General features: G+C 50.8%; 8 protein-coding genes across 8 annotated transcripts; 3 read left to right on the top strand and 5 right to left on the bottom strand.

Moving 5' to 3' along the window:
- Window positions 1–1,431: 1,431 nt before the first annotated feature.
- On the top strand, window positions 1,432–3,411 carry TrAFT101_008433 (uncharacterized protein; the record flags this gene model as incomplete). Its single annotated transcript, XM_024899934.2, has 5 exons — window positions 1,432–1,794; window positions 2,053–2,328; window positions 2,387–2,603; window positions 2,672–3,261; window positions 3,328–3,411. The coding sequence occupies 5 exons, from the start codon at window positions 1,432–1,434 to the stop codon at window positions 3,409–3,411; spliced, it is 1,530 nt and encodes a 509-aa protein (XP_024762152.2).
- Window positions 3,412–4,391: 980 nt separating this feature from the next.
- TrAFT101_008432 (uncharacterized protein) lies at window positions 4,392–6,176 on the bottom strand. The gene is made up of 3 exons (XM_024907971.2): window positions 6,072–6,176; window positions 5,006–5,953; window positions 4,392–4,939 (listed from the first exon to the last, which is right to left on the bottom strand). The coding sequence occupies exons 1-3, from the start codon at window positions 6,147–6,149 to the stop codon at window positions 4,457–4,459; spliced, it is 1,509 nt and encodes a 502-aa protein (XP_024762153.2). The 5' UTR covers window positions 6,150–6,176; the 3' UTR covers window positions 4,392–4,456.
- A 198-nt stretch (window positions 6,177–6,374) lies between these two features.
- On the bottom strand, window positions 6,375–7,250 carry TrAFT101_008431 (uncharacterized protein). The gene is made up of 2 exons (XM_024906633.2): window positions 6,903–7,250; window positions 6,375–6,758 (listed from the first exon to the last, which is right to left on the bottom strand). The coding sequence occupies exons 1-2, from the start codon at window positions 7,167–7,169 to the stop codon at window positions 6,648–6,650; spliced, it is 378 nt and encodes a 125-aa protein (XP_024762154.1). The 5' UTR covers window positions 7,170–7,250; the 3' UTR covers window positions 6,375–6,647.
- Window positions 7,251–7,423: 173 nt separating this feature from the next.
- TrAFT101_008430 (uncharacterized protein) lies at window positions 7,424–9,121 on the top strand. Its single transcript, XM_024910571.2, has 3 exons — window positions 7,424–7,710; window positions 7,777–8,201; window positions 8,255–9,121. The coding sequence occupies exons 1-3, from the start codon at window positions 7,630–7,632 to the stop codon at window positions 8,988–8,990; spliced, it is 1,242 nt and encodes a 413-aa protein (XP_024762155.2). The 5' UTR covers window positions 7,424–7,629; the 3' UTR covers window positions 8,991–9,121.
- A 133-nt stretch (window positions 9,122–9,254) lies between these two features.
- Window positions 9,255–10,663, bottom strand: TrAFT101_008429 (uncharacterized protein). Its single transcript, XM_024899886.2, has 2 exons — window positions 10,432–10,663; window positions 9,255–10,357 (listed from the first exon to the last, which is right to left on the bottom strand). The coding sequence occupies exons 1-2, from the start codon at window positions 10,599–10,601 to the stop codon at window positions 9,457–9,459; spliced, it is 1,071 nt and encodes a 356-aa protein (XP_024762156.2). The 5' UTR covers window positions 10,602–10,663; the 3' UTR covers window positions 9,255–9,456.
- Window positions 10,664–11,093: 430 nt separating this feature from the next.
- Window positions 11,094–12,684, top strand: TrAFT101_008428 (uncharacterized protein). The gene is made up of 2 exons (XM_024899785.2): window positions 11,094–11,859; window positions 11,941–12,684. Exons 1-2 carry the CDS (start codon window positions 11,190–11,192, stop codon window positions 12,048–12,050), a joined length of 780 nt encoding a protein of 259 aa, XP_024762157.1. The 5' UTR covers window positions 11,094–11,189; the 3' UTR covers window positions 12,051–12,684.
- A 40-nt stretch (window positions 12,685–12,724) lies between these two features.
- On the bottom strand, window positions 12,725–13,704 carry TrAFT101_008427 (uncharacterized protein). The gene has a single exon (XM_024907972.2). The coding sequence runs from the start codon at window positions 13,657–13,659 to the stop codon at window positions 12,928–12,930; it is 732 nt and encodes a 243-aa protein (XP_024762158.2). The 5' UTR covers window positions 13,660–13,704; the 3' UTR covers window positions 12,725–12,927.
- A 581-nt stretch (window positions 13,705–14,285) lies between these two features.
- Window positions 14,286–17,195, bottom strand: TrAFT101_008426 (uncharacterized protein). The gene is made up of 3 exons (XM_024899850.2): window positions 15,793–17,195; window positions 15,542–15,672; window positions 14,286–15,469 (listed from the first exon to the last, which is right to left on the bottom strand). The coding sequence occupies exons 1-3, from the start codon at window positions 16,362–16,364 to the stop codon at window positions 14,598–14,600; spliced, it is 1,575 nt and encodes a 524-aa protein (XP_024762159.1). The 5' UTR covers window positions 16,365–17,195; the 3' UTR covers window positions 14,286–14,597.
- Between the last annotated feature and the right edge of the window lie 2,332 nt (window positions 17,196–19,527).

Here is a 19,527-nt window from a genome sequence, read left to right as displayed (position 1 = left end):
GTGCTACAGTACTAGGCAAGAGGCCGGGTGCTGCTAGCGACCTGTAGCGTCAGGCCTTGCAAGTCTAGGTGCTGCCCGTCAACCTATTAGGCGCCCTGTCGACCTGAGTGGCGACGGTAGCCACAGAGCGAGTGGTGCTTCTGATGGAGGAGGTTGCGGATATCGCAAATCGGGATGCTAGCCGCGACGTGCTAAGAGCCCCAGTAGCGCGCACAGGTTCAATTGAGCTGCCCGCTCTTCTGGAGCCTACCGTCCGGTAATGCTATGTAGCGGCGACCAGTACGGATGTGCGTACGGGTCCAGTGCTGTACTGTAACAGTGCAATGCAGCTGTTGCAGGTGGGAGAGGTATAGGAGTCTCAGTGGTGCCTGCTACCATCACTGCGACCTGCAGCGGCTACTGCTGCTACTCACTAGAGGCGGTACATGCACTGCGGCAAGCACCGCACAGCCTCCATCGTATCGTGGCGGCACCAATAACCACAGCAAGCGCTGCGGCTAGCCCTCCCTGCTAACGCTGGTAGCACATCGCTTCAACTCCGGGCACAGTGCCGCTATTAGCTGCTAGCTCACCTGCCCCTGTCGCTGTAGCACGCACGCCGACTCGTCGTACCTGGCAGCTGGTAACCGCTATTGGGGCCAATCTGGGATGGGATGCTGGTGGTTCTTTTTTTCTCGCACCCCCGCCGCTCTCCTTGCAATTTGTAGCCGATGGGCGGGTTCGTTCCCTTCCAGTTCCGGCTCTTTGGCAGTTCGAGTCGGGGGTCCTGGGCGGCGACGGTTCCCTGAAATTGCCAGGCCGGGGGGGATCCAGCATCCAGTAGTGAGTACTGGGTAGCAGCAGTAGCTTAGGTATGTACAGTGCAGTACTTTTGAGGCAGCAGGCCGGGAACAAAAATCTTATGCTTGGGGATCGATATTAGTATTTCTTCTCTTCTTCTGCTCGTCCTCGGCCGTCACCTTGACGCTGCATTCTTGTTCTGCTTCATTCTTGTTCTTTGCCTTTTCTTCTTGATTCCCGCACTCCTTCAGCTCAGCTCAGTTTGTTCCGTTGATTCGCAGCCCAGAAGCTGCCAAGTACCAAGTATCCATCTTGCACGAGATACCCTTTTAGCCATCCTACTTTAGCCATCCTCTTCCTCTTCCTCATCCTCATCCTCATCCTCATCCTCCTCATCCTCCTCGTCTCCTCTTCTTTGTATCGGTCCATTTTTCTGCAGCTGCCCGTCTCGGGCCTTATTGTTTGGCATTCGAAACCCGAATACATCGGATCCGGTGTCCGTTGTCGATTCTTCTATATATCGAGGCACATACACACAACAGAAAGAAAGAAAGAAAGAAAGAAATTACCTACCAACCATCCACCCACGAACAAGACTTCGCCGTCACCACCGCCTTTTGAATCTGGCCTCTCCTGGCATAATCAACAGCCATGGGTATCTTCTCCCGTAAACAAAAGTCCCCTCGAGAGTCGGGCATCCTCGAGTCCCAGTCCACCACCAGCTTCGGATCCTCCACATTTCGTAGCTTGGCCAACAACCGCGTTTCTGCCGGAAGCATGTTGACGCCCAACACTCCTCTATCACCGCTGCCCTCGCTCAAAATACCCAAGCTGGATCTGCCCCGACCACCGGATCCAGCGCTGGACCCGGCCGGCTACCTGCGAAGCTTGGGCGCAATCCGCGACAGGGCCAAGGTCCTTTTGGAGAAGGCCGAGGACAACGAGCTGGTCCACTTCGATGTTGATATGAACAAGTTTCCCAACGTTGTGACATTTGTTTCAGGGCTTATCAAGGTACGTCTGTCCGCTGGTTGCGATTGATTCGAAGCGGCGGAAGCTTTTTGGGGTAGTGGAGAGCTGCTATTTGACAATGTCAAGTTGGGCTTGAATTGTTTCTCTTGCTCTGCACAAGACAATGGACTGTTTAAGACAGTCCAATCTTTTGTTTCACCTGCCTCTAAAACACGCCTTCCCCGTTGGATTATGCCTGCTATTATCTCTCTACCCATAGAGCTGGGGGCGAATTTAGACTAACAAGACGCTTGTGTACAGAGGGACCACGAGGCTCCTTTCCAGGACATTCCCAGCCATGGCCGCTATCAACATTTCTGCATAGGGGGACGAGACCGGATAGCTGAGCTTCTGGGGAGCTGGCCTGAGAGCGTCGACAACACAGAGCGCTGCCGCCGACTTGTCGATCTCTTCTTCGTCAGTGTGCTGCTGGATGCCGGTGCCGGGACTACGTGGACCTATAAAAGCGTTGAAAATGGCAAAAAGTATAGGCGCTCAGAGGGCATTGCAGTCGCCAGCCTGGAAATGTTCAAATCAGTAAGTTTAGTTCGAGCGGATTGCCAAAGACTTTGATGGCTGACTCGATTTCAACCAGGGAATATTCTCGGCAAGCCCAACCAACAAGCACCAAGTTGATAAGACGGCATTGGGAGCCCTCTCGGTAGCTAAGATTGCCTCGGGCATGCAGTCTGATCCCGACAACGAAATTGTTGGCTTGGAGGGCCGAACGGAGGTTTTGGTCAAGCTATCAGAGGCTCTTGCAGAGCACCCAGAGTACTTTGGCGCTGATGGCCGCCCTGGTAACTTGGTTGGTGAGTAACCCCCTAATATTCGCCCTTTTATATCAAAGGTTTATGTGCCATCCTAACCATGCTTAAAGATCACTTGCTATCACATCCCGCAACACAAGCATCATCGATTCTCATCGTCCCCCTACCAGTGCTGTGGACTATTTTAATGGAAAGCCTCGAGTCCATCTGGCCTTACCGGACAGCAATCAACGGCGTCCAACTTGGAGATGCCTGGACCTGCGAAGCCTTACCCACCTCGGGCCCAAATTCGTGGGAATCCATTCTGCCGTTTCACAAGCTGACACAGTGGCTTGCGTATTCCGTCATGCAGCCTATGCAATCCCTGCTAAATATGTACTTTTCCGGAACTGAGCTGTTGACTGGCCTAGCCGAGTACCGCAACGGCGGCCTCTTTGTCGACCTCGGCGTTTTGACTCTCAAGGAGGTTGACATGGCCCGCGGGCTGGCCAACTACAGCGAATACTGCAAAACTTCCGGCCTCAAGGTTATCGAAGTTGCCCCCATGTTCCCGACTTCGGATGATGTTATTGTAGAGTGGCGCGGCTTGACAATCGCTCTGCTTGACAAGCTCTGCGAGGAGGTCAACTTGGCGCTGGAGTCGGAGTTGGATGGCAATGAGATGACCATGGCGCAGCTAATGGAAGCAGGCAGTTGGAAGGTAAGGAAAACACTCTCAACACACACATTACCACCTAAAAGAATGGTAGACTAATTCATTCGATAGGGAGGCCGTGAGATTGCCGAGATTAATCGGCCTAATACGAAAGAGCCACCGATCTTAATCGAGAGCGACGGAACAGTATTCTAATAAAAGTGGCGGTAGCGGATGCTCTTCACTTCTCACTCCCCCCTTTTTATTGATCAAAAAATTACTATTTAACTACCGACCAAAATCTCACCCTCCTTTTTCTTTTTCTTTTCTTGATTTTTATATATGGGATGGCACGCACTGTATTTTTGGCCTGTTCTTTTGTTTTGCGATGCGGAAATGATAAGCAGATCTTTTGGCGGTTCTATTTTTTTCTCTTTTGTGTTTTCAACTTGATAATTACGATTTGGTACCACTAGCGAAAATCGTACAAGAAAAGAAAAATGGCAAAGAAGAAAAAAAGAGTTGGAACTTGTTTGAAAGAAAAAAACAAAAGGAGAGAAGGGAGAGAGATTATGGGATATTTGCTTTTCTGGTGCTCTATGGTGGAGGAAAATAAAATAACATTATACGGGCTTAGCTTTGCCTTGCCTGTTTTTTCTTCTTCTTTATTTTGATACTTTTTACCTACATGGTGCTGAGATTGTTGTCCTAACTTTCCTGAAGTTTTAGCAACTTGGTTTGCTTGAATAATAGGGGGAGAATCTTAAGAATCTTAAATTGTAAATTTGTTAAAAAAGGCACGATAGACCGATAGATATATATATTTGGTTTGTTTTATAATTATTTGTCGGGAGTGTCTTTGAATACTTTAGTCTATTTGCGAAAAGAGCTTTGCCCACTCAGCCCCTATTATTGTACAATGTCTCAGCTCTGTTTGAAGTGTTTTTTTTGTCTTCTTTTTCTTTTCTCCCCCTCCCCCTTCTTCACCGTCATTTTTATGCCATTCCTACCCCCCCCCCCCCCCCCCCCCCCCCCCCCCCCCCCCCCCCCCCATGTTTCGCCTCGCTCGATACGTTCTACGTATGTATTTACTGTTACACTGGCGGTTTAATAGGTAGTACATGTACAAGAAAGGGTTAACCCAAAAAAAAGAACCTCCGCCTCTCTCTTCCCCCTCCCCCCCCCCTAACAGCGCGATTCTTGCTGCTCATGTGTTTTTCTTCTGGTCTTTGTTCTTTCTCCTGGAAGTCTATGAGGCTGTTTATTTCTTGCCCTTGTACTTTAGCTCAAACTGCTCGCGCTCCTGCTGCTTTCGCATGTCCTCCAGCTTGCGGATCATCTCTCTGCGCTTCCTCTCGGCCTTCTCCTGCTCTGTGCCAGAGTACGTGCCGGTGTAGTTGGACACGGACTCGGAAACGCCCTTCTTCATGTCGTCAAGGCTGTTGGTGAGTCGCTCCCTGAGGCCGCTGAGGCCGGGAGCCTCCGTGCGGGGGGCCTCGTACTGGATCTTCTTCTGAGGGGCGGGGGCCTCGTCGACGGGGCCGACGGGGAGGCCGAGGGAGCGGCGGATGGAGGAGATGTTGAGGATGAGGGCTGTGAGGAGGGTGGAGCCGCCGAGGGCGACGGTCATGAGGTTGACGGCGGCGGAGAGGAATGTGGTGCCGACGAAGCCGACGGTGCCAAAGATGTACATCATGGGCTTGAGCATCTTGCGCTGCTGCTGGGGAGTGTGCTTTGCGTTGATCTGTTGGTGGGGGAAAAGGTTGGTTAGTAAGAAGACGTAGTCAGTTGGAGCGTAGAGAAACCTTACCAGGAGAGCACCCATCATGAGGGCGGTACCCGCAGCAGGAAGAATAAAGTAAGGGTCGGTGGCGGAGAGGTCAGTGAACCACAGGAAGCCGGCAGACTCCAGTGAAGGCACCGGGATGTGGACCATGCCGCTGACAATGCGGAAGAGGCCGAACGTAAAGGGGATCTGGGCAAGCGACCACAGAATGCCCCAGTTGCTGACGCCGTACTCGGATCGCAGCATCTTGTTGAGGACCTGGCCGCGCTGACGCTTCTCCATGTCGCTCTCCTGGAAACCCTGCTGGACGAGCTTCATGGCCTCGTTGGATCGAGGGTCCTTTCTCATTCTCTGCATGATGGCGTTGAACTTGAGACTCTGGATCTGAGGGTAGAACATGATGGCTCTCAGCAGGACGGCCGTGGCCATGATGGAGGCACCCCAGCCTAGGCCAGACCAGACGTGGACGTGCTCAAGAGTCCACTGCATGATGGAGGTAAAGCCCCAGCCGTAGTCCAGCCCAATCGCGTGCAGGTAGCCGAGATCCTCGGGCATGTTGAGGATGTCTTGGCCGTTGATGAGGGCCGAAATCGAGGAGAGGTCGACATCGGATGCGGCGACGGCGGGTTCGGTCGCAGACGCAGCGGCGGCAGCATCAGCGGGAGCAGCAGAGGTTGCGGCAGAGGTTGCAGCAGAGGCCTGTTCTACCGGTGCCGGTGCAGCAATAGCATCGCTGGCAGTCTCTGGTGTTGTCGTCGCAGCAGCAACAGCAGAATCGTCCTTCTTGCTTCCCCCACCCCAACCCCACAGAGACAGCGATCTTGAAGACGAGACTCCTCCGAGCACAATTGGCGCGGCGGCGGCGTATCGAGTGCGAAATGGCGATGAGGCAGTCGTCAGTCTACCGTTGGTGCTTCGAAGCGAGGTACCGAATTGGCGGCCATGGCTGAGCTGTCGATTGGAAAGATTCTGCTGCTTTCGGCTATTAGTCGCGAGATCTCCAACCAAAAAAAAAAAAGTTGTATAAAGAAAATTTGCGCCAAAAAGCAAGGGTATTCTTTTCTTTTTCCGGGGGAGAGCTGTTTCGTACCGCCAATCGATTTGTTTGTGCTTGCCTCCAAGCTCCCGGTGAAGGGAGGGAGCGTGCAATCCCTCTGCTTGGAAGCATTGCGACTGGATTCTTGTCGGTATGAGTGAAGCGTCTGGATATCAAATTGTTGCGCTTCTGACGGGGCCTGCCTTGGGTGGTTTTTCGAGAGTGGCGGATAAATGTCGGATCTACCCCACGCCGGGTGCGCTGATCTGCGTGCTGCGAGATAGCTGCTAGTAGTAAATAGAGCGAATATGGAACGTGGGATGATAGCACCGTTGCTGGGTTACAGCTGAGAAGAGTGTCTGTATTTGTATCTTAATTATAATAAAAGCCGAATTGGACATGCTAATGCCATGAAGCGCAGTTTTCGTGCAAGTTGAGTTGCTGACGATGCACTTCGCGGCAGTATTATTGCCTGATAGCTTTATGCCGCTACCCGCTGCTAAGCTAATATGATGGTTTGAAATGCAGCAGATAGAGAGCCGCAGTCTTTAGAATGCATCTGCATATGTGTATTTAGACATGGTTGATTCATATACAAGGTATTTTATTCATTTATAAATGCTTCCTCTCCTATTCCAAGCTTGCAATGTCATCTAGTGAAGGTCCGGGCCGCTCTCGTCGCTCGCGGACTTCAATGCCGGGGCCGATGGGGTGAGCCCGTCTTCGAGATACAGGGAAGACCTATAATGCATCGGGGCAAGTCAGCGAATCAACTCTTATTGATGATTTTTTTTTTTTTTATATATTTTTTATATAGGAGATTGGAAACGAGAAAATCAAAAGGTAGATTCTCTCGAATCCGACCCCTCAGCTGCATAAACTGACCTTTGTGCCGCCCCATCCTAGTCTGAATGCGAATTCATGAGCAAAGAGCTCTCCAAATCCCAGCATCATGCCGTTAATGAATGGCAGCACCAAATTGATGGCGGCGCTCCGTATCAGCGACCAGGCTGTCGGGGGATTGTACAGGATGACCGGCGAGTTTGATGACGATGGTGACGATACTTCGTTGCCTGGGGAGTACTGCTCGCTGTCCGACCGCATGGTGACGCCGGAGTCGGCCAGATGCGCGCTTAGATCGTCGGTAGACATCGTGATGGCTTCTCCAGATGGAATGACGGGATGCCGCTGGTGGGGATTGATGCTGGACAAGGCGCTGGCAAGCTATGATGCACCTCCGTTTACTTGGAATAAAGCCGATCCGGAGCAGATGCTCGGCATTAGAAGGAAGCTGACATAATGCATCGTCGGGTCGGTGGATCGCTATTCCGGTGGGGTCAAGCACCCGCTACTTTTAGGTGCCGCGCCGAAAGTGAGAGGCGTGTGGGACAGCTCGCATGACGAAAGTGAGCCGCTGCCTTGCTTTGGTAATCGAATCGAAAAGCTATCAAACAAACAACAGATTCAATTTTTTTTTGGCATCGATAGTACGTACTTACAGGAGGAAGACAACAACGACTGATAGTTGCAGATTCAGCTCTATTTCTCTGCTTCTTTGCAAATTTTGTTTACCTCCAACCTTGTTCACGACCCCTCATAGCTTCTCATCACCATGGCGCGGGAAGATGAAGTGCCAGATCGTGAGGAGATGGTACGGAACTTTGTTACCATGAGTGGCGCCTCAGAAGAGCTGGTTAGTATAATCATGAACGCGGATCCATCATGCTGTTTAGCAAGTCGCTAATACTGATTGATACAGGCCATTCAGTACCTTGAATCCAACGGCTGGGACATGCTGGCGGCCTGCAACTCCTACTTCCACGACGAGGATGAGCGAAACGACGAACGACGCAGGAAACAGGCTGAAGAGGGCACGCTTGAGCAGTATAGCGGCCCACGAACTTTGGATGGCCGCCCTGCACCGCAAGAAGACTTCTCTAGTGCGGCGTCTCGGAAGTCGAAGCAACCGAAGAAGAAGGGAATTGCCACATTGGGATCACTAGGAGGCTCAGCTGCTCACCACGATGATGATGACGAGGACGACGACTACGATGATGATGATGAGGAAGATGGACGTGGCAATCTGTTTGCCGGCGGCGAAAAGTCTGGACTTGCGGTTCAAGATCCCACATCAGAAGGCGGCTCGAGGAAGATTATCAGTGACATCTTGGCCAAGGCCAAAGCGTGAGTGACGTGGATATACTTTCTTGAAATGGCAGTTTTCTGATATCATATAGCAACTCACGGCAATCTGATGCCAACCCCGAAGCCGGCCCTTCTCGCCAGACTCATTTCCGCGGCACCGGCGTAACACTTGGTGGAGATGGCGTGGAGAGCCGAAGCATCCCCGATCCTCGTGGTGCTGAACAGAGGCCAACAGGCCCCCCAGTTGAACGAGTGCTCCACATCTGGCACGATGGATTCAGTATTGACGATGGCGAGCTTCGTCGTTTTGACGACCCTCAGAACGAGGCGGATCTCCAGCTGATACGCTCTGGCCGGGCTCCTCTACATCTGATGAATGTCCAACACGATCAATCTGTCGATGTGAAGCTCCACCAACACGACAGCCCCTACAAACAGCCACCAAAGCAATACAAACCCTTTGCCAGCGCTGGCCATCGCCTTGGTAGCCCAGTCCCTGGTGCCCTAGCCACGACATCTGCAGCCGCCGCTCCCTCCGGAGCTTCATCGTCATCTGCTCTTCCGGCGCCAACCATTGACGATACACAACCAACAATCATGATTAGAATCCAGATGCCTGACGGATCTAGACTGCCTGCTCGTTTCAACACCACGCACACGGTGGGCGATGTATACGGCTTTGTTCAGGGCGCTTCAGTAGAGACCCGTGATCGAGCCTGGGTCCTGGCTACGACTTTCCCCAATAAGGAGCACACAGATAAGGCTCTTGTTCTGGGTGAGATGCCCGAGTTCAAGAAGGGCGGAACAGCCGTTGTTAAGTGGGCATAGACGAGGTTATGGAGACATGGGTTAGGCATTGAACTAAAGGGAACAACGGGATGCATTGCTTTTAAATCAAGTTTGGCAAAACTCACACATAGATGAGTAGAGATCGGTTTTAAATAAATAATAAAAAAAAAAAAAGGTCAACTTTAAGACAGAAATCACAGTTGCGCTAGTTCTTTCTCGGTCCTCACGTAGCCGTAGCCATTCGAAAGTTATCAACTGCTGACGTGCAAGTTTATGCTACAGACTGTTCTAATTATGTACAAAAAAAAAAAAAAAAAAAAAAAAAAAAAAAAAACCAAACATCCCCAAAAAAAAATCAGACACCAGAGTAAATGTAAGTTACAAACACTGCTGTTACCGTTAAGAATTAAACCAAGGTATTATTTGTTCCGAAACGCCCCCTTAACATAGCCTGCTTCATAACTCATTAGGATTTCTCCTCCCATCTCTTTGTGATCCCAGCTCCTCAAGCCTGTGGAGCCATTTGTGCAGCGGCAGTGGGCGTAGTTGCTGGAGCATCCAAAAATTTGAAATGCTCAATGGCAATTTGGCAGTTCAGCATGGCGGCATTGAATCGTGCTTCCCCAGGCGGCAGCACCACCATGAGGTAGGTGTTGGTGGTGAATTTCAGGATGAAGAGGCTGAAGCGCAGGCCAGCCTTGTGCTCCATGCGGATGAACTGCTCGGCATTGCGTGGCGTACCGGTGTAGCGTGATATGCTCTGCTTGAAGTGCTTCATGATGTTGGACATGCGCTCCTGACGGTCTTCTGTGGGGTTGTTCCGGCCCTCGGGAGAGGTCCACGATGAGACGGCGAGGAAAGACGTGCGTTCGAAGAGGAGAAGCTCCTCAGCCTCGATGGCAACACCGAGGTTGGCGAGGTTGTGCTCAATGACGGAGAGGTTGGGGACCAAATCATGGATGATGGACGCCCAGGCCTTATACAGGCTCTGGTCCCAGATGGACGTGGCAAAGGGCGTGAGGTCGACGTTGCTAATGTCCATGCCGACCGAGTTGACGTACTCGGCCGTCTTCTGGCGCACGAGCCGCACACGCTCATCGTAGACGGTCTCGCGGGAATTAGGCACAACGAGATCCATCTTGTGGACGAGGATGTACATCTTGGCGGCGGGGGAGTACTGCAGCAGGGCAGAGAGGATGGAGACGTAGGTGGCCAGGTCGCGGTCGACGTCGCGCGACTCGATGTCGAAGACGTAGATGAGCACGCCGACGTTGGAGAAGACGTGGACGCGCTGCTGGGAGAGGTAGTTCTCCATAAAGGCCTCCTGGCCGCCGCAGTCCCAGAGATTGAGGGTGAGGTTGCCGAGGAACTTGACGTGGGAGAGGTCAATGTCGATGGTGGCGCCTCTGCAAGCGAGAGAATTAGTATGAAACAAGCAAAAGAACATGAAGAGAGAGAAACGAGAGAGAGAGGAACTCACAATCTTCGAGTGTCGCGCGCTATGTAGTTGCTGAAGATGATGCTGCGCATGCTCGACTTTCCGGACCCGGACTTGCCCATGAGGAGGACCTTTTTCTTTTTAGGTTTCTTGACCTCGTTCCGGACATCAGAGCCGGCGTCTGGCGGCGGGGGTTCGCCAAATGAAGCCATGGCGAGAGCTGATGGTGAATGGCAGTGTGTCGAATGTGGTGTGTATGGTGTTGAAGGAGGAAGTCCAAGATGGTTGTCGCAAGAGAGGCTTTGGGCAGTACATGCAAGGTACCTGCTAGCACCGCGGGAGCCTCTTTAGTGTCTGAGTACCTGTACTCGAGTATGGGCACGTGCAATTGCTGGTGTAGCTTCCAGCTGCAATTCGGTGTGACAATGGCATTTCACTCGGCTCTATTGCGCTTCTATTGCGCTTCTATTATGGATCTGGTTTTAAAATCCCATCCTTAGATCGACCCTATTCGGACCAAAATATATACGAGAAAGTGGCTTCGGAGGTACATACTGTACTTTGGTGTACTAAAATGACCGCCAAAAGCTTCAAAGCTGGAGCTCAACGGCCATCGTTATCGGCGCTCTTATCGCAGCCTTGTCTTACGTAATCCGCCACCTAAGCATCTGGAACCTCTCTGAAACCACATGTCAAGTCAAGCCGCCTGCAACTCCAATTCATATAGCATCGCGTCACTCTCCAAACGTCATCCACGCCGCAATTTCTACGTACCGCCACCGCAGCATCACCACTTGACAATGGCGCAATACTACAACCAGTACGGCGCCTCTGCATCTCCCTCAGCGACCGAGAACCTCCAATTCTATCATGGCTCCTACCAGGCCGCGCCCTCACAAGCTCCCCCGACCAGCTACGGCGTCCCTCCTGGCGGCGGCTATCGCGAACAGACCGGCCTGAGGACGGGCTGGCTGGCTGCCTTTTCCGCAGAGGGCTACGACAACGAACCGTCATTACGAGAGGAGCTGGGCGTCGACTTTGCGCACATGCAGGCCAAGACGCTTGCTGTCCTCAACCCGTTCTCCCCTATCGAGCGGCTGGAGCATGTCATGAACGACTCTGACTTGGCTGGACCTTTGCTGTTCGTGATCCTGTTTGGCGCTTTTCTGCTTTGCAGTGGCCAGGTTCACTTTGGCTACGTCTACAGTCTCGCAGTCATGGGCTCGACTACCTTGTATATGATTCTCAGCTTGATGACGCCCGACACCCCATCGGGATATCCTGGAGCCGACCCTACGCCTAGCACACTTACGTTTACTCAGAATGCTAGTGTACTGGGATATAGCTTCTTGCCACTTGTCCTTACGTCATTGGTTGGTGTTGTCATGCCTCTTGATTGCATGGCGGGATATATCCTTACAAGCTTGGCTATTTGCTGGTCGACGTCACGATCAAGCGCCATCTTTTGTGGTGAGTACGATTCAAAAGTTGAAAAAAAAAAAAAAAAAAAGGTTGTTTCTTTTGGGAGAATATACAACTAACTTGTCTTAGCTGTCGGCAAAATGAAGGATATGCGTGGCCTTGTGGCCTACCCAGTAGCCCTGTTCTACGTTGGATTCGGTATCATCACCATCTTCAACAGCCGAGGGAAGGCGCAATGAGCTGAAGCCAGCGATATGGGTTAGGAATGATTGATATTGAAAGCGTATATGGAAAAGCGCACTACGAGGGGCGAGGGCTTGGCTTCCTCTGTGGTATAGGCACTGAGGATTATGTCGGCTCGTGGCCCTTGCCACTTGGTAGCTTGGTACAGCAACAGAATCGGCTTCGCTAGGAGCGGAATATTTTCTAAATGGAGCGAGGAGAAGACGCATAAGCGTTCATAATGGAATCCTAAAATATCTCCAGCTAGCGTTTTGGTAGCCAAGCTCACAGCGGATACCGCGTGTATGATAAGGCGTGTATAATAAGGGAGAAATCTTCGAAGCGGATGTGGTTTGTCATGCTATTGGAGTATTTTTCAAGCTGCGATTTCGGTTGCTTGTGAGACCCGAAAATAATCTAAATGAGTGCTTGGAAAGAAAGGCCCTAGATGGAGGTTGCCGATAGCGTGAGTAGGGGCTAAGGTGAGCAATACCATGGAGCGAGGGAATACGATTTGTGTAGAATTCATCCATTCTTCGTTGAAACACTATGGAGTCTTCATTGACAAGATGTATCACTTATAATTACAATAATTGCTGTGCATTGGCAAATCGTAGTTTTCTATCCTTGATATATAAATTTACTTCTTTGCATGCCATCACAATTACTATTGCTGTTTTCCAGAGGTAGTAGATCAAACTGGTCATTATTCATAAACTGAAATCTCCTAGATAGTGTACAAAGAAAATTCTCCTGCTGGTTGACCCGTCGTTAAATCATTCCCATTTGGTATCTTCCGAAATCTCAAGCCAAACCATATCGTTAATCGTACATAGCATTCTGATAGAAAGACTAAACCACCAGCATACCTTCACATCGTCGTCTCGTTATTGCTTAGGGGATGATTTTGCGGCCAGTGGCATCAACCGTGGTGGCAGATCGACTATCCACAGTTGGGTCCAGCTTGTTCAGCACATCATGTCGATGAGGTCCTGCTGTTGTCGGGGCTGGGCCACCAACTCCAGGGGGGAATATCGGTCTGCTGTTTCCCCCAGATCCTGCTCCAACTCCACCTCTAGCTGCAGCTCCAGAGCCGGCTCCAGTGCCGAGTCCTACTCTTCGGCGGTGGTCTGCGTCAGAGTCGACTCGCGGATCAGCGGCATTGGCTACGCGAGAGGTATGCGGCCCGTAGGTGCCCTCGGGGACGTTGCGAGGAGCGGCATTGCTGCCTGGGACGACGTTTGTGCCCATGGTGTAGTAGTTGCCGGCGTTGGGCAGAGTCGGATCCGCGACATTGCCGCCATGGTAGGGGTTGTTGCTGCCCATTACTCCGCCGGCTCTGCCTTGGACCGGGGTTTGGCCCGGCACGCCGCCCATTCCTGCGTTGTGGTGAGAGCCGGTGAGGACCTGCATCCCTCCCGTGCCGCTGTCGACAGTGGGATCCAGCTTGTTGAGGACATCGTGGCGGTGCGGTCCGGCGGTGAACGGTGCCGGGCCGGGGAGGTTTGCGTTTGCGGCGTTTGCGTGGCCGGGACCGGTGCCGTAGGTGGGGCCAGCAGCGCCGGAGGCTGCAATGTTTTGCTGCTCTGCTGCGAGAGCCTGGTTCTTTTTGCTGGAAAGAGGCATTGTTGGTGTTGTAGAATTGTTTGTTTGTTTGTTTCTTTTTTTTTTGTGTGTTTGAATTGATTGTAATACAAGATTATTCTATGTTGTCTGAACAAGGCTTCAAGGGTCTTTTTATAACCGTTCTGGCGCATCCTGTGGCAAGTCCATGACATGCATTCATGATGTCGCCATGACGGCCCATGGTTAATAATAGTCCCACCGACCCTGCAAACATTCAAGAAATGGAATTCCTATTCCGGACACAGTGTGCTGAAGCGAACGAACTACGTATTCGCAAAATCTGGGGGTTCCTGATTTGTGGCGAATCCGCGGCGATCATGACGTCTCCACCAGCCGGGCTATGATGGCAGACCAGTCGTGTGTGGGCGATAGTGCCAGGCGCGTGTTACTGGTGGCACGCTATATGCAGATCATTTTTAGAATATGGCTTGACCTTGTCTTTGATGGGTACCTATCGACATTGAAGTGATGCCGGCCTATCGTAGCTGGTTTGGGAAAATGACGGTGTTGCAGCCGAAAACGACGTCACCATGACTTGACCTACATGGGCAAAGAAGTTTGACCCATCAGGGTTAGATGCATTAAATGATGAAATGACTAAGAATTTTGGATTAAATAAAATTAAATTGCTCTAGAAACTCTCTTTCTCGCTTATACATATTCCGTGATATACATTATTACAGTAGTTTGCAGGCCCGCTTCTTTCAAACGACTAGTGGATATCATAACACGAACATTTCGAGTACTTGTCAAAGTAGCAACACCAAAATGAGGACAACTATGAAAAAAAATGGCAACCCAAAGAAGACTTGTTGTAGCGAGATCGGCCGAGTGACGAGCTTCTGCCGCAGTCAGGATATCCACCCTGGCGTCCGTACTTGGATGCATAGAGAAAGGAATTCGTCACACTGAAAGTCGAAGCCAGAACAGGGAAAAGTCTATACCTCCCTCTGTGTTGGTGTCTGGCTTCTCTTTTCAGCCTCTTCTACGTTTGTGACTTCGCCTTTCTCCTCATCCGTCGGCTTATCACCAGTTTCTTCATCCGAGCCGCTCCTCTCGACACCAGCGACAACGCCATCAAAGTTACGGCCACGGCGCTCAGGTCCAACCATGACAGTCAAAAAGATGCCTGTGGCTATGATGGCCGTGGCAATTCCCATGACGGGGCCGTACGCCTCGGCCTTCTCGCCGCCTCTGATGGTGATAAAAGTCTTCTCAGAGATTGCGTTGACGATCTGAGCCGAGGGAGACGAGATCATGTTGCCCACCTGGTAAGTAACACCGGGAAAGGACGACCGGAAAGCAGCAGGAGACAGCTCGTTGAGATGAATGGGAATCACACCCCAAGCACCCTGAACGAAAAACTGCATGAAAAAGCCGGTGGCGCTCAGCGCTGGCTCTCCCTCGGGGAGAATCCAGGCGGGGATCAAGATGGCGGACATGAGAGCAGCCCCCATCATTGTGCGGCGTCGGCCCAGAAACTGGCTGAGATAGCCGATGATGGTGCCACCCACGACGGCGCCAACCTTCATCACGATGGAGGCGCGGGACGCCCCAGCGTTGTCCAGCTTCTTCTGCTCCAGCATGAAGGTGGTGTAGGAGTCCTGCGAGGTGTGCGAGTAGTAGTTGAACCACGTCATGAGGATGACGCAGTAGACGCACATCTTCCACTCCTGGGCGAGCATCGTCCGCGTCTCGCGCCAAAAAGCCCCCGGAGAAGAGGCCTTCTTGCCGGCCTTTTTGGCGTCCAGAAACTGTTGCGATTCTGGAAAGGGGATGCGGAGCAGGCCGACGCCAATGGATAATCCCGCTGAAGCCACAAAAAGTCAGATCAGAGGCCAAAATGAAATAAGCGGAAAGCTCAAAAAGCTGGGCAACGTACCTCCAATCCAGAAGACCGTTTTCCAAGAATCGACGGCGCCCCCAACGCCAAGGTTGGCGCACGCAGCCAAGACGTAGCCCATCGAGTAGCCTTGCTGGAGGATGCCGGACATCAAGCCACGCGCGTTGGATCTGAGAGCCAAGAGATGTTAGTGTCCCGAAAGCGTAGCCGACAAAAAAGGATGTCGATTTCGACCGAGTAAAGTGCAGAAGAGAAAGATCAAGCTTAACAAGTGAGGCATCAATACTTACGGGCATTGCTCCAGAGCCATGGCGATGGCGTTGCCGTAGACGCCCCCCATGAACAGGCCAAACAAGCTTCGCACCGCCAGAAACTCAGTAAACGTCTTGCAGTAGATTGTGGCAATCTGAAGACATCCCAGCACCAGCATGTTGAAGACCATGGGCCATTTACGACCCCATTTATCGCCGGCCAGGCCAAAGATGGCAGCGCCAGCGGAGCGAAGCAGCAGCGTCAGAGTGATGGCCGTCGTGATGTCAGTTTTGGAGCGGCCGTAGTATTTAGACAGCTTAACTGTCTGGATGGAGAGGGCGTGAAAGTCAAAGGCGTCGGCAGTCCACGCGAGCCAGCCGACGATGAAGAAGATCCAGTCCCTGGCGGAGAGCTGGGCGAAGAGGGAGATGGGGTTCTGGATGCGGTCCGGCTCGTGCCACTCGCATCTAGTCTCACCGTAGGCGTTGGTGAGGACGACCCGCTGCTTCCAGACAAAAAGATCTTTCCACGACTGTCTGGCCGTGGCGATGACGCCCTTGGCCAGGTTGTCGGCAGGCTCATGCCGTGTTGAGGCGGCGGTGTCTGACATTGTACCAGCTTGTTACCTGGTATTGGACTTACTGGTGGGAAAGGAAGATGGGAAAGAATGAAATGAACCTGATGGTGAGTTCTTGTCTGAATATGAGTCCGACAAAAGGGTTGTATTTATAGACGTATGATACGAGCGGCAGCGATGACCTGACGGGACACGGTAGCCTAACGAGAAGAAGGGCCAAGGTGCGATCGAGGCCACAGGAACTTTATTTATAAACTTTTCGGAGAAATAATACGATACGCAGAATAAAAGATGGCTTCATAAATTGCACTAGCATGGGGGGAGGAGGCTAGACGATAAATCGCGAGGCTGCAGCAAAGATCGTCACTTGGAGTCGGGTGAAAGCCTTGATGCTGACCCATATCTGGGCAAGCATATAGTCACACGCACTCTGAACCAACCGCGTAATCTCGTCGTGGGGAGAGCTAAGCAGCCAACCTTTCGGGGCTTCTATCTTTTGGCTTGATTGTGGCTGGCCTCGAAGGATCTGAACGAGATTGACTTTTTTTTCCTCCGCTTTGTCCACCCCAAATCTAGGACTGTTTCGCTCAAACACGAAGTTTTAACTACTAGGCTTAAGAGGTTAAAAAGCCAAAGGTAAGCGAACATTGGCCGCGTATTGCTCCTCTTAGCCTGGGGAACATGGGGAAGTAATCTGGAGGAGCCGTAACGAGGAATGCGGGGATAATGTGGAGGGAATAGCTAGGATTGTATGAAGAGAGGGGAAATGGTAAAAGCATCGTTGGAGAGATTGCTTTAGTTCAATACTGGAATTCTTGGCAACTAGACCGGTATAAGGCCGTACGAGGGGCCATCCTGCTATGTGGAATAGGGGTGGACAAGTGGAGAGAAGGCGTGTTCGTCGTGTTAGTTGAATGATGGTTGACTAACCAAGGATATGGTAAGAGGGAGGGCGCATTGCTGTAGCCTGCTGTGGAGCAGAATACGATACAAGCACCAGACGTGAACTGTTGTGTTGGGGGAAGCATTGCAGAACAACAAGTTGAGGAGTTGTAAGCTTCCGAGATGTCCCGAATATGAAAGGCTAGAGATTTAGTTATCATGGCTGCTGTTGCCTGAGGATTGAATAGATGAAGTGATATTGCTGCAGCTAGTTTCGAGCTCATCCTGCGCGACGAGATGGACATGTATGATAAAGATGTCGCACAAGTTGAACCTCCTAACCCTCATTGACTTCCATGAGCTGAACCCCAACTCCTGTATCTCCAACTCCCGTATCCGCTCATAGAGACCATATGGCTACTAGGTAGTCACTAAGCATCTGTACATTAAAGTTGATCTTTATATCGGCATTCAACTTAAGCACCCCTTCTACTTGAAGTACCGCATGCGGGGAACGCAGCGTCCAAAGGCTCCAACCCGCTTCACTACACTGCTACTGTTTAATATATAATTCCACATTAGCGCTTAGAGTAATCCTTGCTAGTCTTCAGTTTCAATGCAAGTGCATCCTCATTGATTAGTGTGACATCCGGAAGGATTGGTTCTAGAGCTAGATTTTGTGGAAGGACTAGGTAAGAATAGGATGGAGAATAAGGCCCTTTTGATCTAGAGAATGCAGCGACATTTAATGTGGCGCATACCAAGAGCCTTGGCCTGGCTTGGCTCGAATCATGGTGGCGATTGGGATTACTTTGAAGCCTTTAATGGGTCCCTTTAATGGGTTTTTCCTGAGGCAAAACATTTTTCCCAAAGAGAAAGAGAGGTAGGGAGAGGGCCAAAGAAAGATTTCCTTTTCTTCATAATATTTCTCTTGATTACTGGCAAACTGGAGGGGGTATAAAAAAAAAATTGATGTTGCACCGCATTTCTAGTCCCTTGCATTATGATAAGTATGGCTGATACAGCGCATCGTCAGCTCATCTCGATGAGAAGCGCGTAGTGCACTTTTAGGATAAACGGCTTTTTCAACCCTTCAAACCATGCGCTAAAGAAACATGTTTAGTGTTAAATAGCGATGCTTTTAGCTTTTGGGGATAAGTGGCCGTTATCCCCAGGCTATTGTAGTGCCGTTCCGCATCTGAATGGAGTTCATGTAGGACCTGAATTGGAAAATCTTTTACCCCCAAAATACTGGCTTCCACTAACGCCAACCATGATTACAAGCTTAAAATTAAAGGTTGTGTGGGGTACCCCAATTTTCCACAAATGCCGAAAGTGGCACAATAGAAAACTAGACAATCAGAATTGTTTAAACAATAACTCTCCTCTTGGAGACTTGATCCCCTTCACTTGGCACGAGAAAATTCCGGTCCGCAAATATGATTTTCTCGGGCCTCCTCACCGAACATGGTGGCTGAGCCTAATCTGGATAGCCCTTTCATCAATGTCCCCACTGCAGTGGATTTGGTGGTCTTGATTTGGGCAAGTGATGCCAATTGAATGATCCAACAATCCTTGGTGAACTCTTTGAGCTCTAATGGATCTGTTCTCGCCAATTTCTATGCCGTGGTCTCTTTGCCTGAACGAATCATGGAGAGGATTACACCCATGCCAATGTTTGTTACCCATTTCAGAGCCTGAAATGGTAGACAAAAAAATCACGACGTCGTAAAGCAGGTATATCAGCACCTCTGTCGCAGACTCTTGAATACGCTAGTATATACCCTTCTCTCATCTCGAAGCAAAAACAATTCGTAGTTTCCCGCTTCTCACACAAAATTAGACCATGGAACAAAGCTGTCAGATCTATTCTATTATTATTTCCGCTACTCAAAAGGGGCCGCTTCTTCCTGACACTGTCTGGGCCATCATCCTCGCAAAAAGTCCCTCGAATACCACCACATTGCATATGAAATTGCCAAACTTGCAAGTGTCAAAGTTTTTTTTTTTTTTTTTTTTAATTTTTCTTTTTCCCTTTTGCCTCTCATGTCTCTGGGAGTAACTCTAATGGTGCCTAGGGATTTTCTTCAACTCCATATCGCGCAGATAAAAACAGAGGATGGGAAAATATTCTCCAAAACACGATAAATACCAACCAAAGGCCCTCACAAATGCTCTCTGCACTCGTGGGGCCAGTAAACCAGATTTCTTATCATTTCCACAGTTTCGCCTCCATGTATTCAATTGTCGACTTTGTTAAAGAAAAACGGAATGTCTGCACTTCGGCATAGAACAACTGGGGAATCATAGTATA

Source organism: Trichoderma asperellum, chromosome 5 (genome assembly GCF_020647865.1).
Source record: "Trichoderma asperellum chromosome 5, complete sequence".
NCBI lineage: Eukaryota > Fungi > Ascomycota > Sordariomycetes > Hypocreales > Hypocreaceae > Trichoderma > Trichoderma asperellum.
Note: the sequence above shows the minus strand (reverse complement) of the source record. Positions and strands in the feature narration are given on the sequence as shown.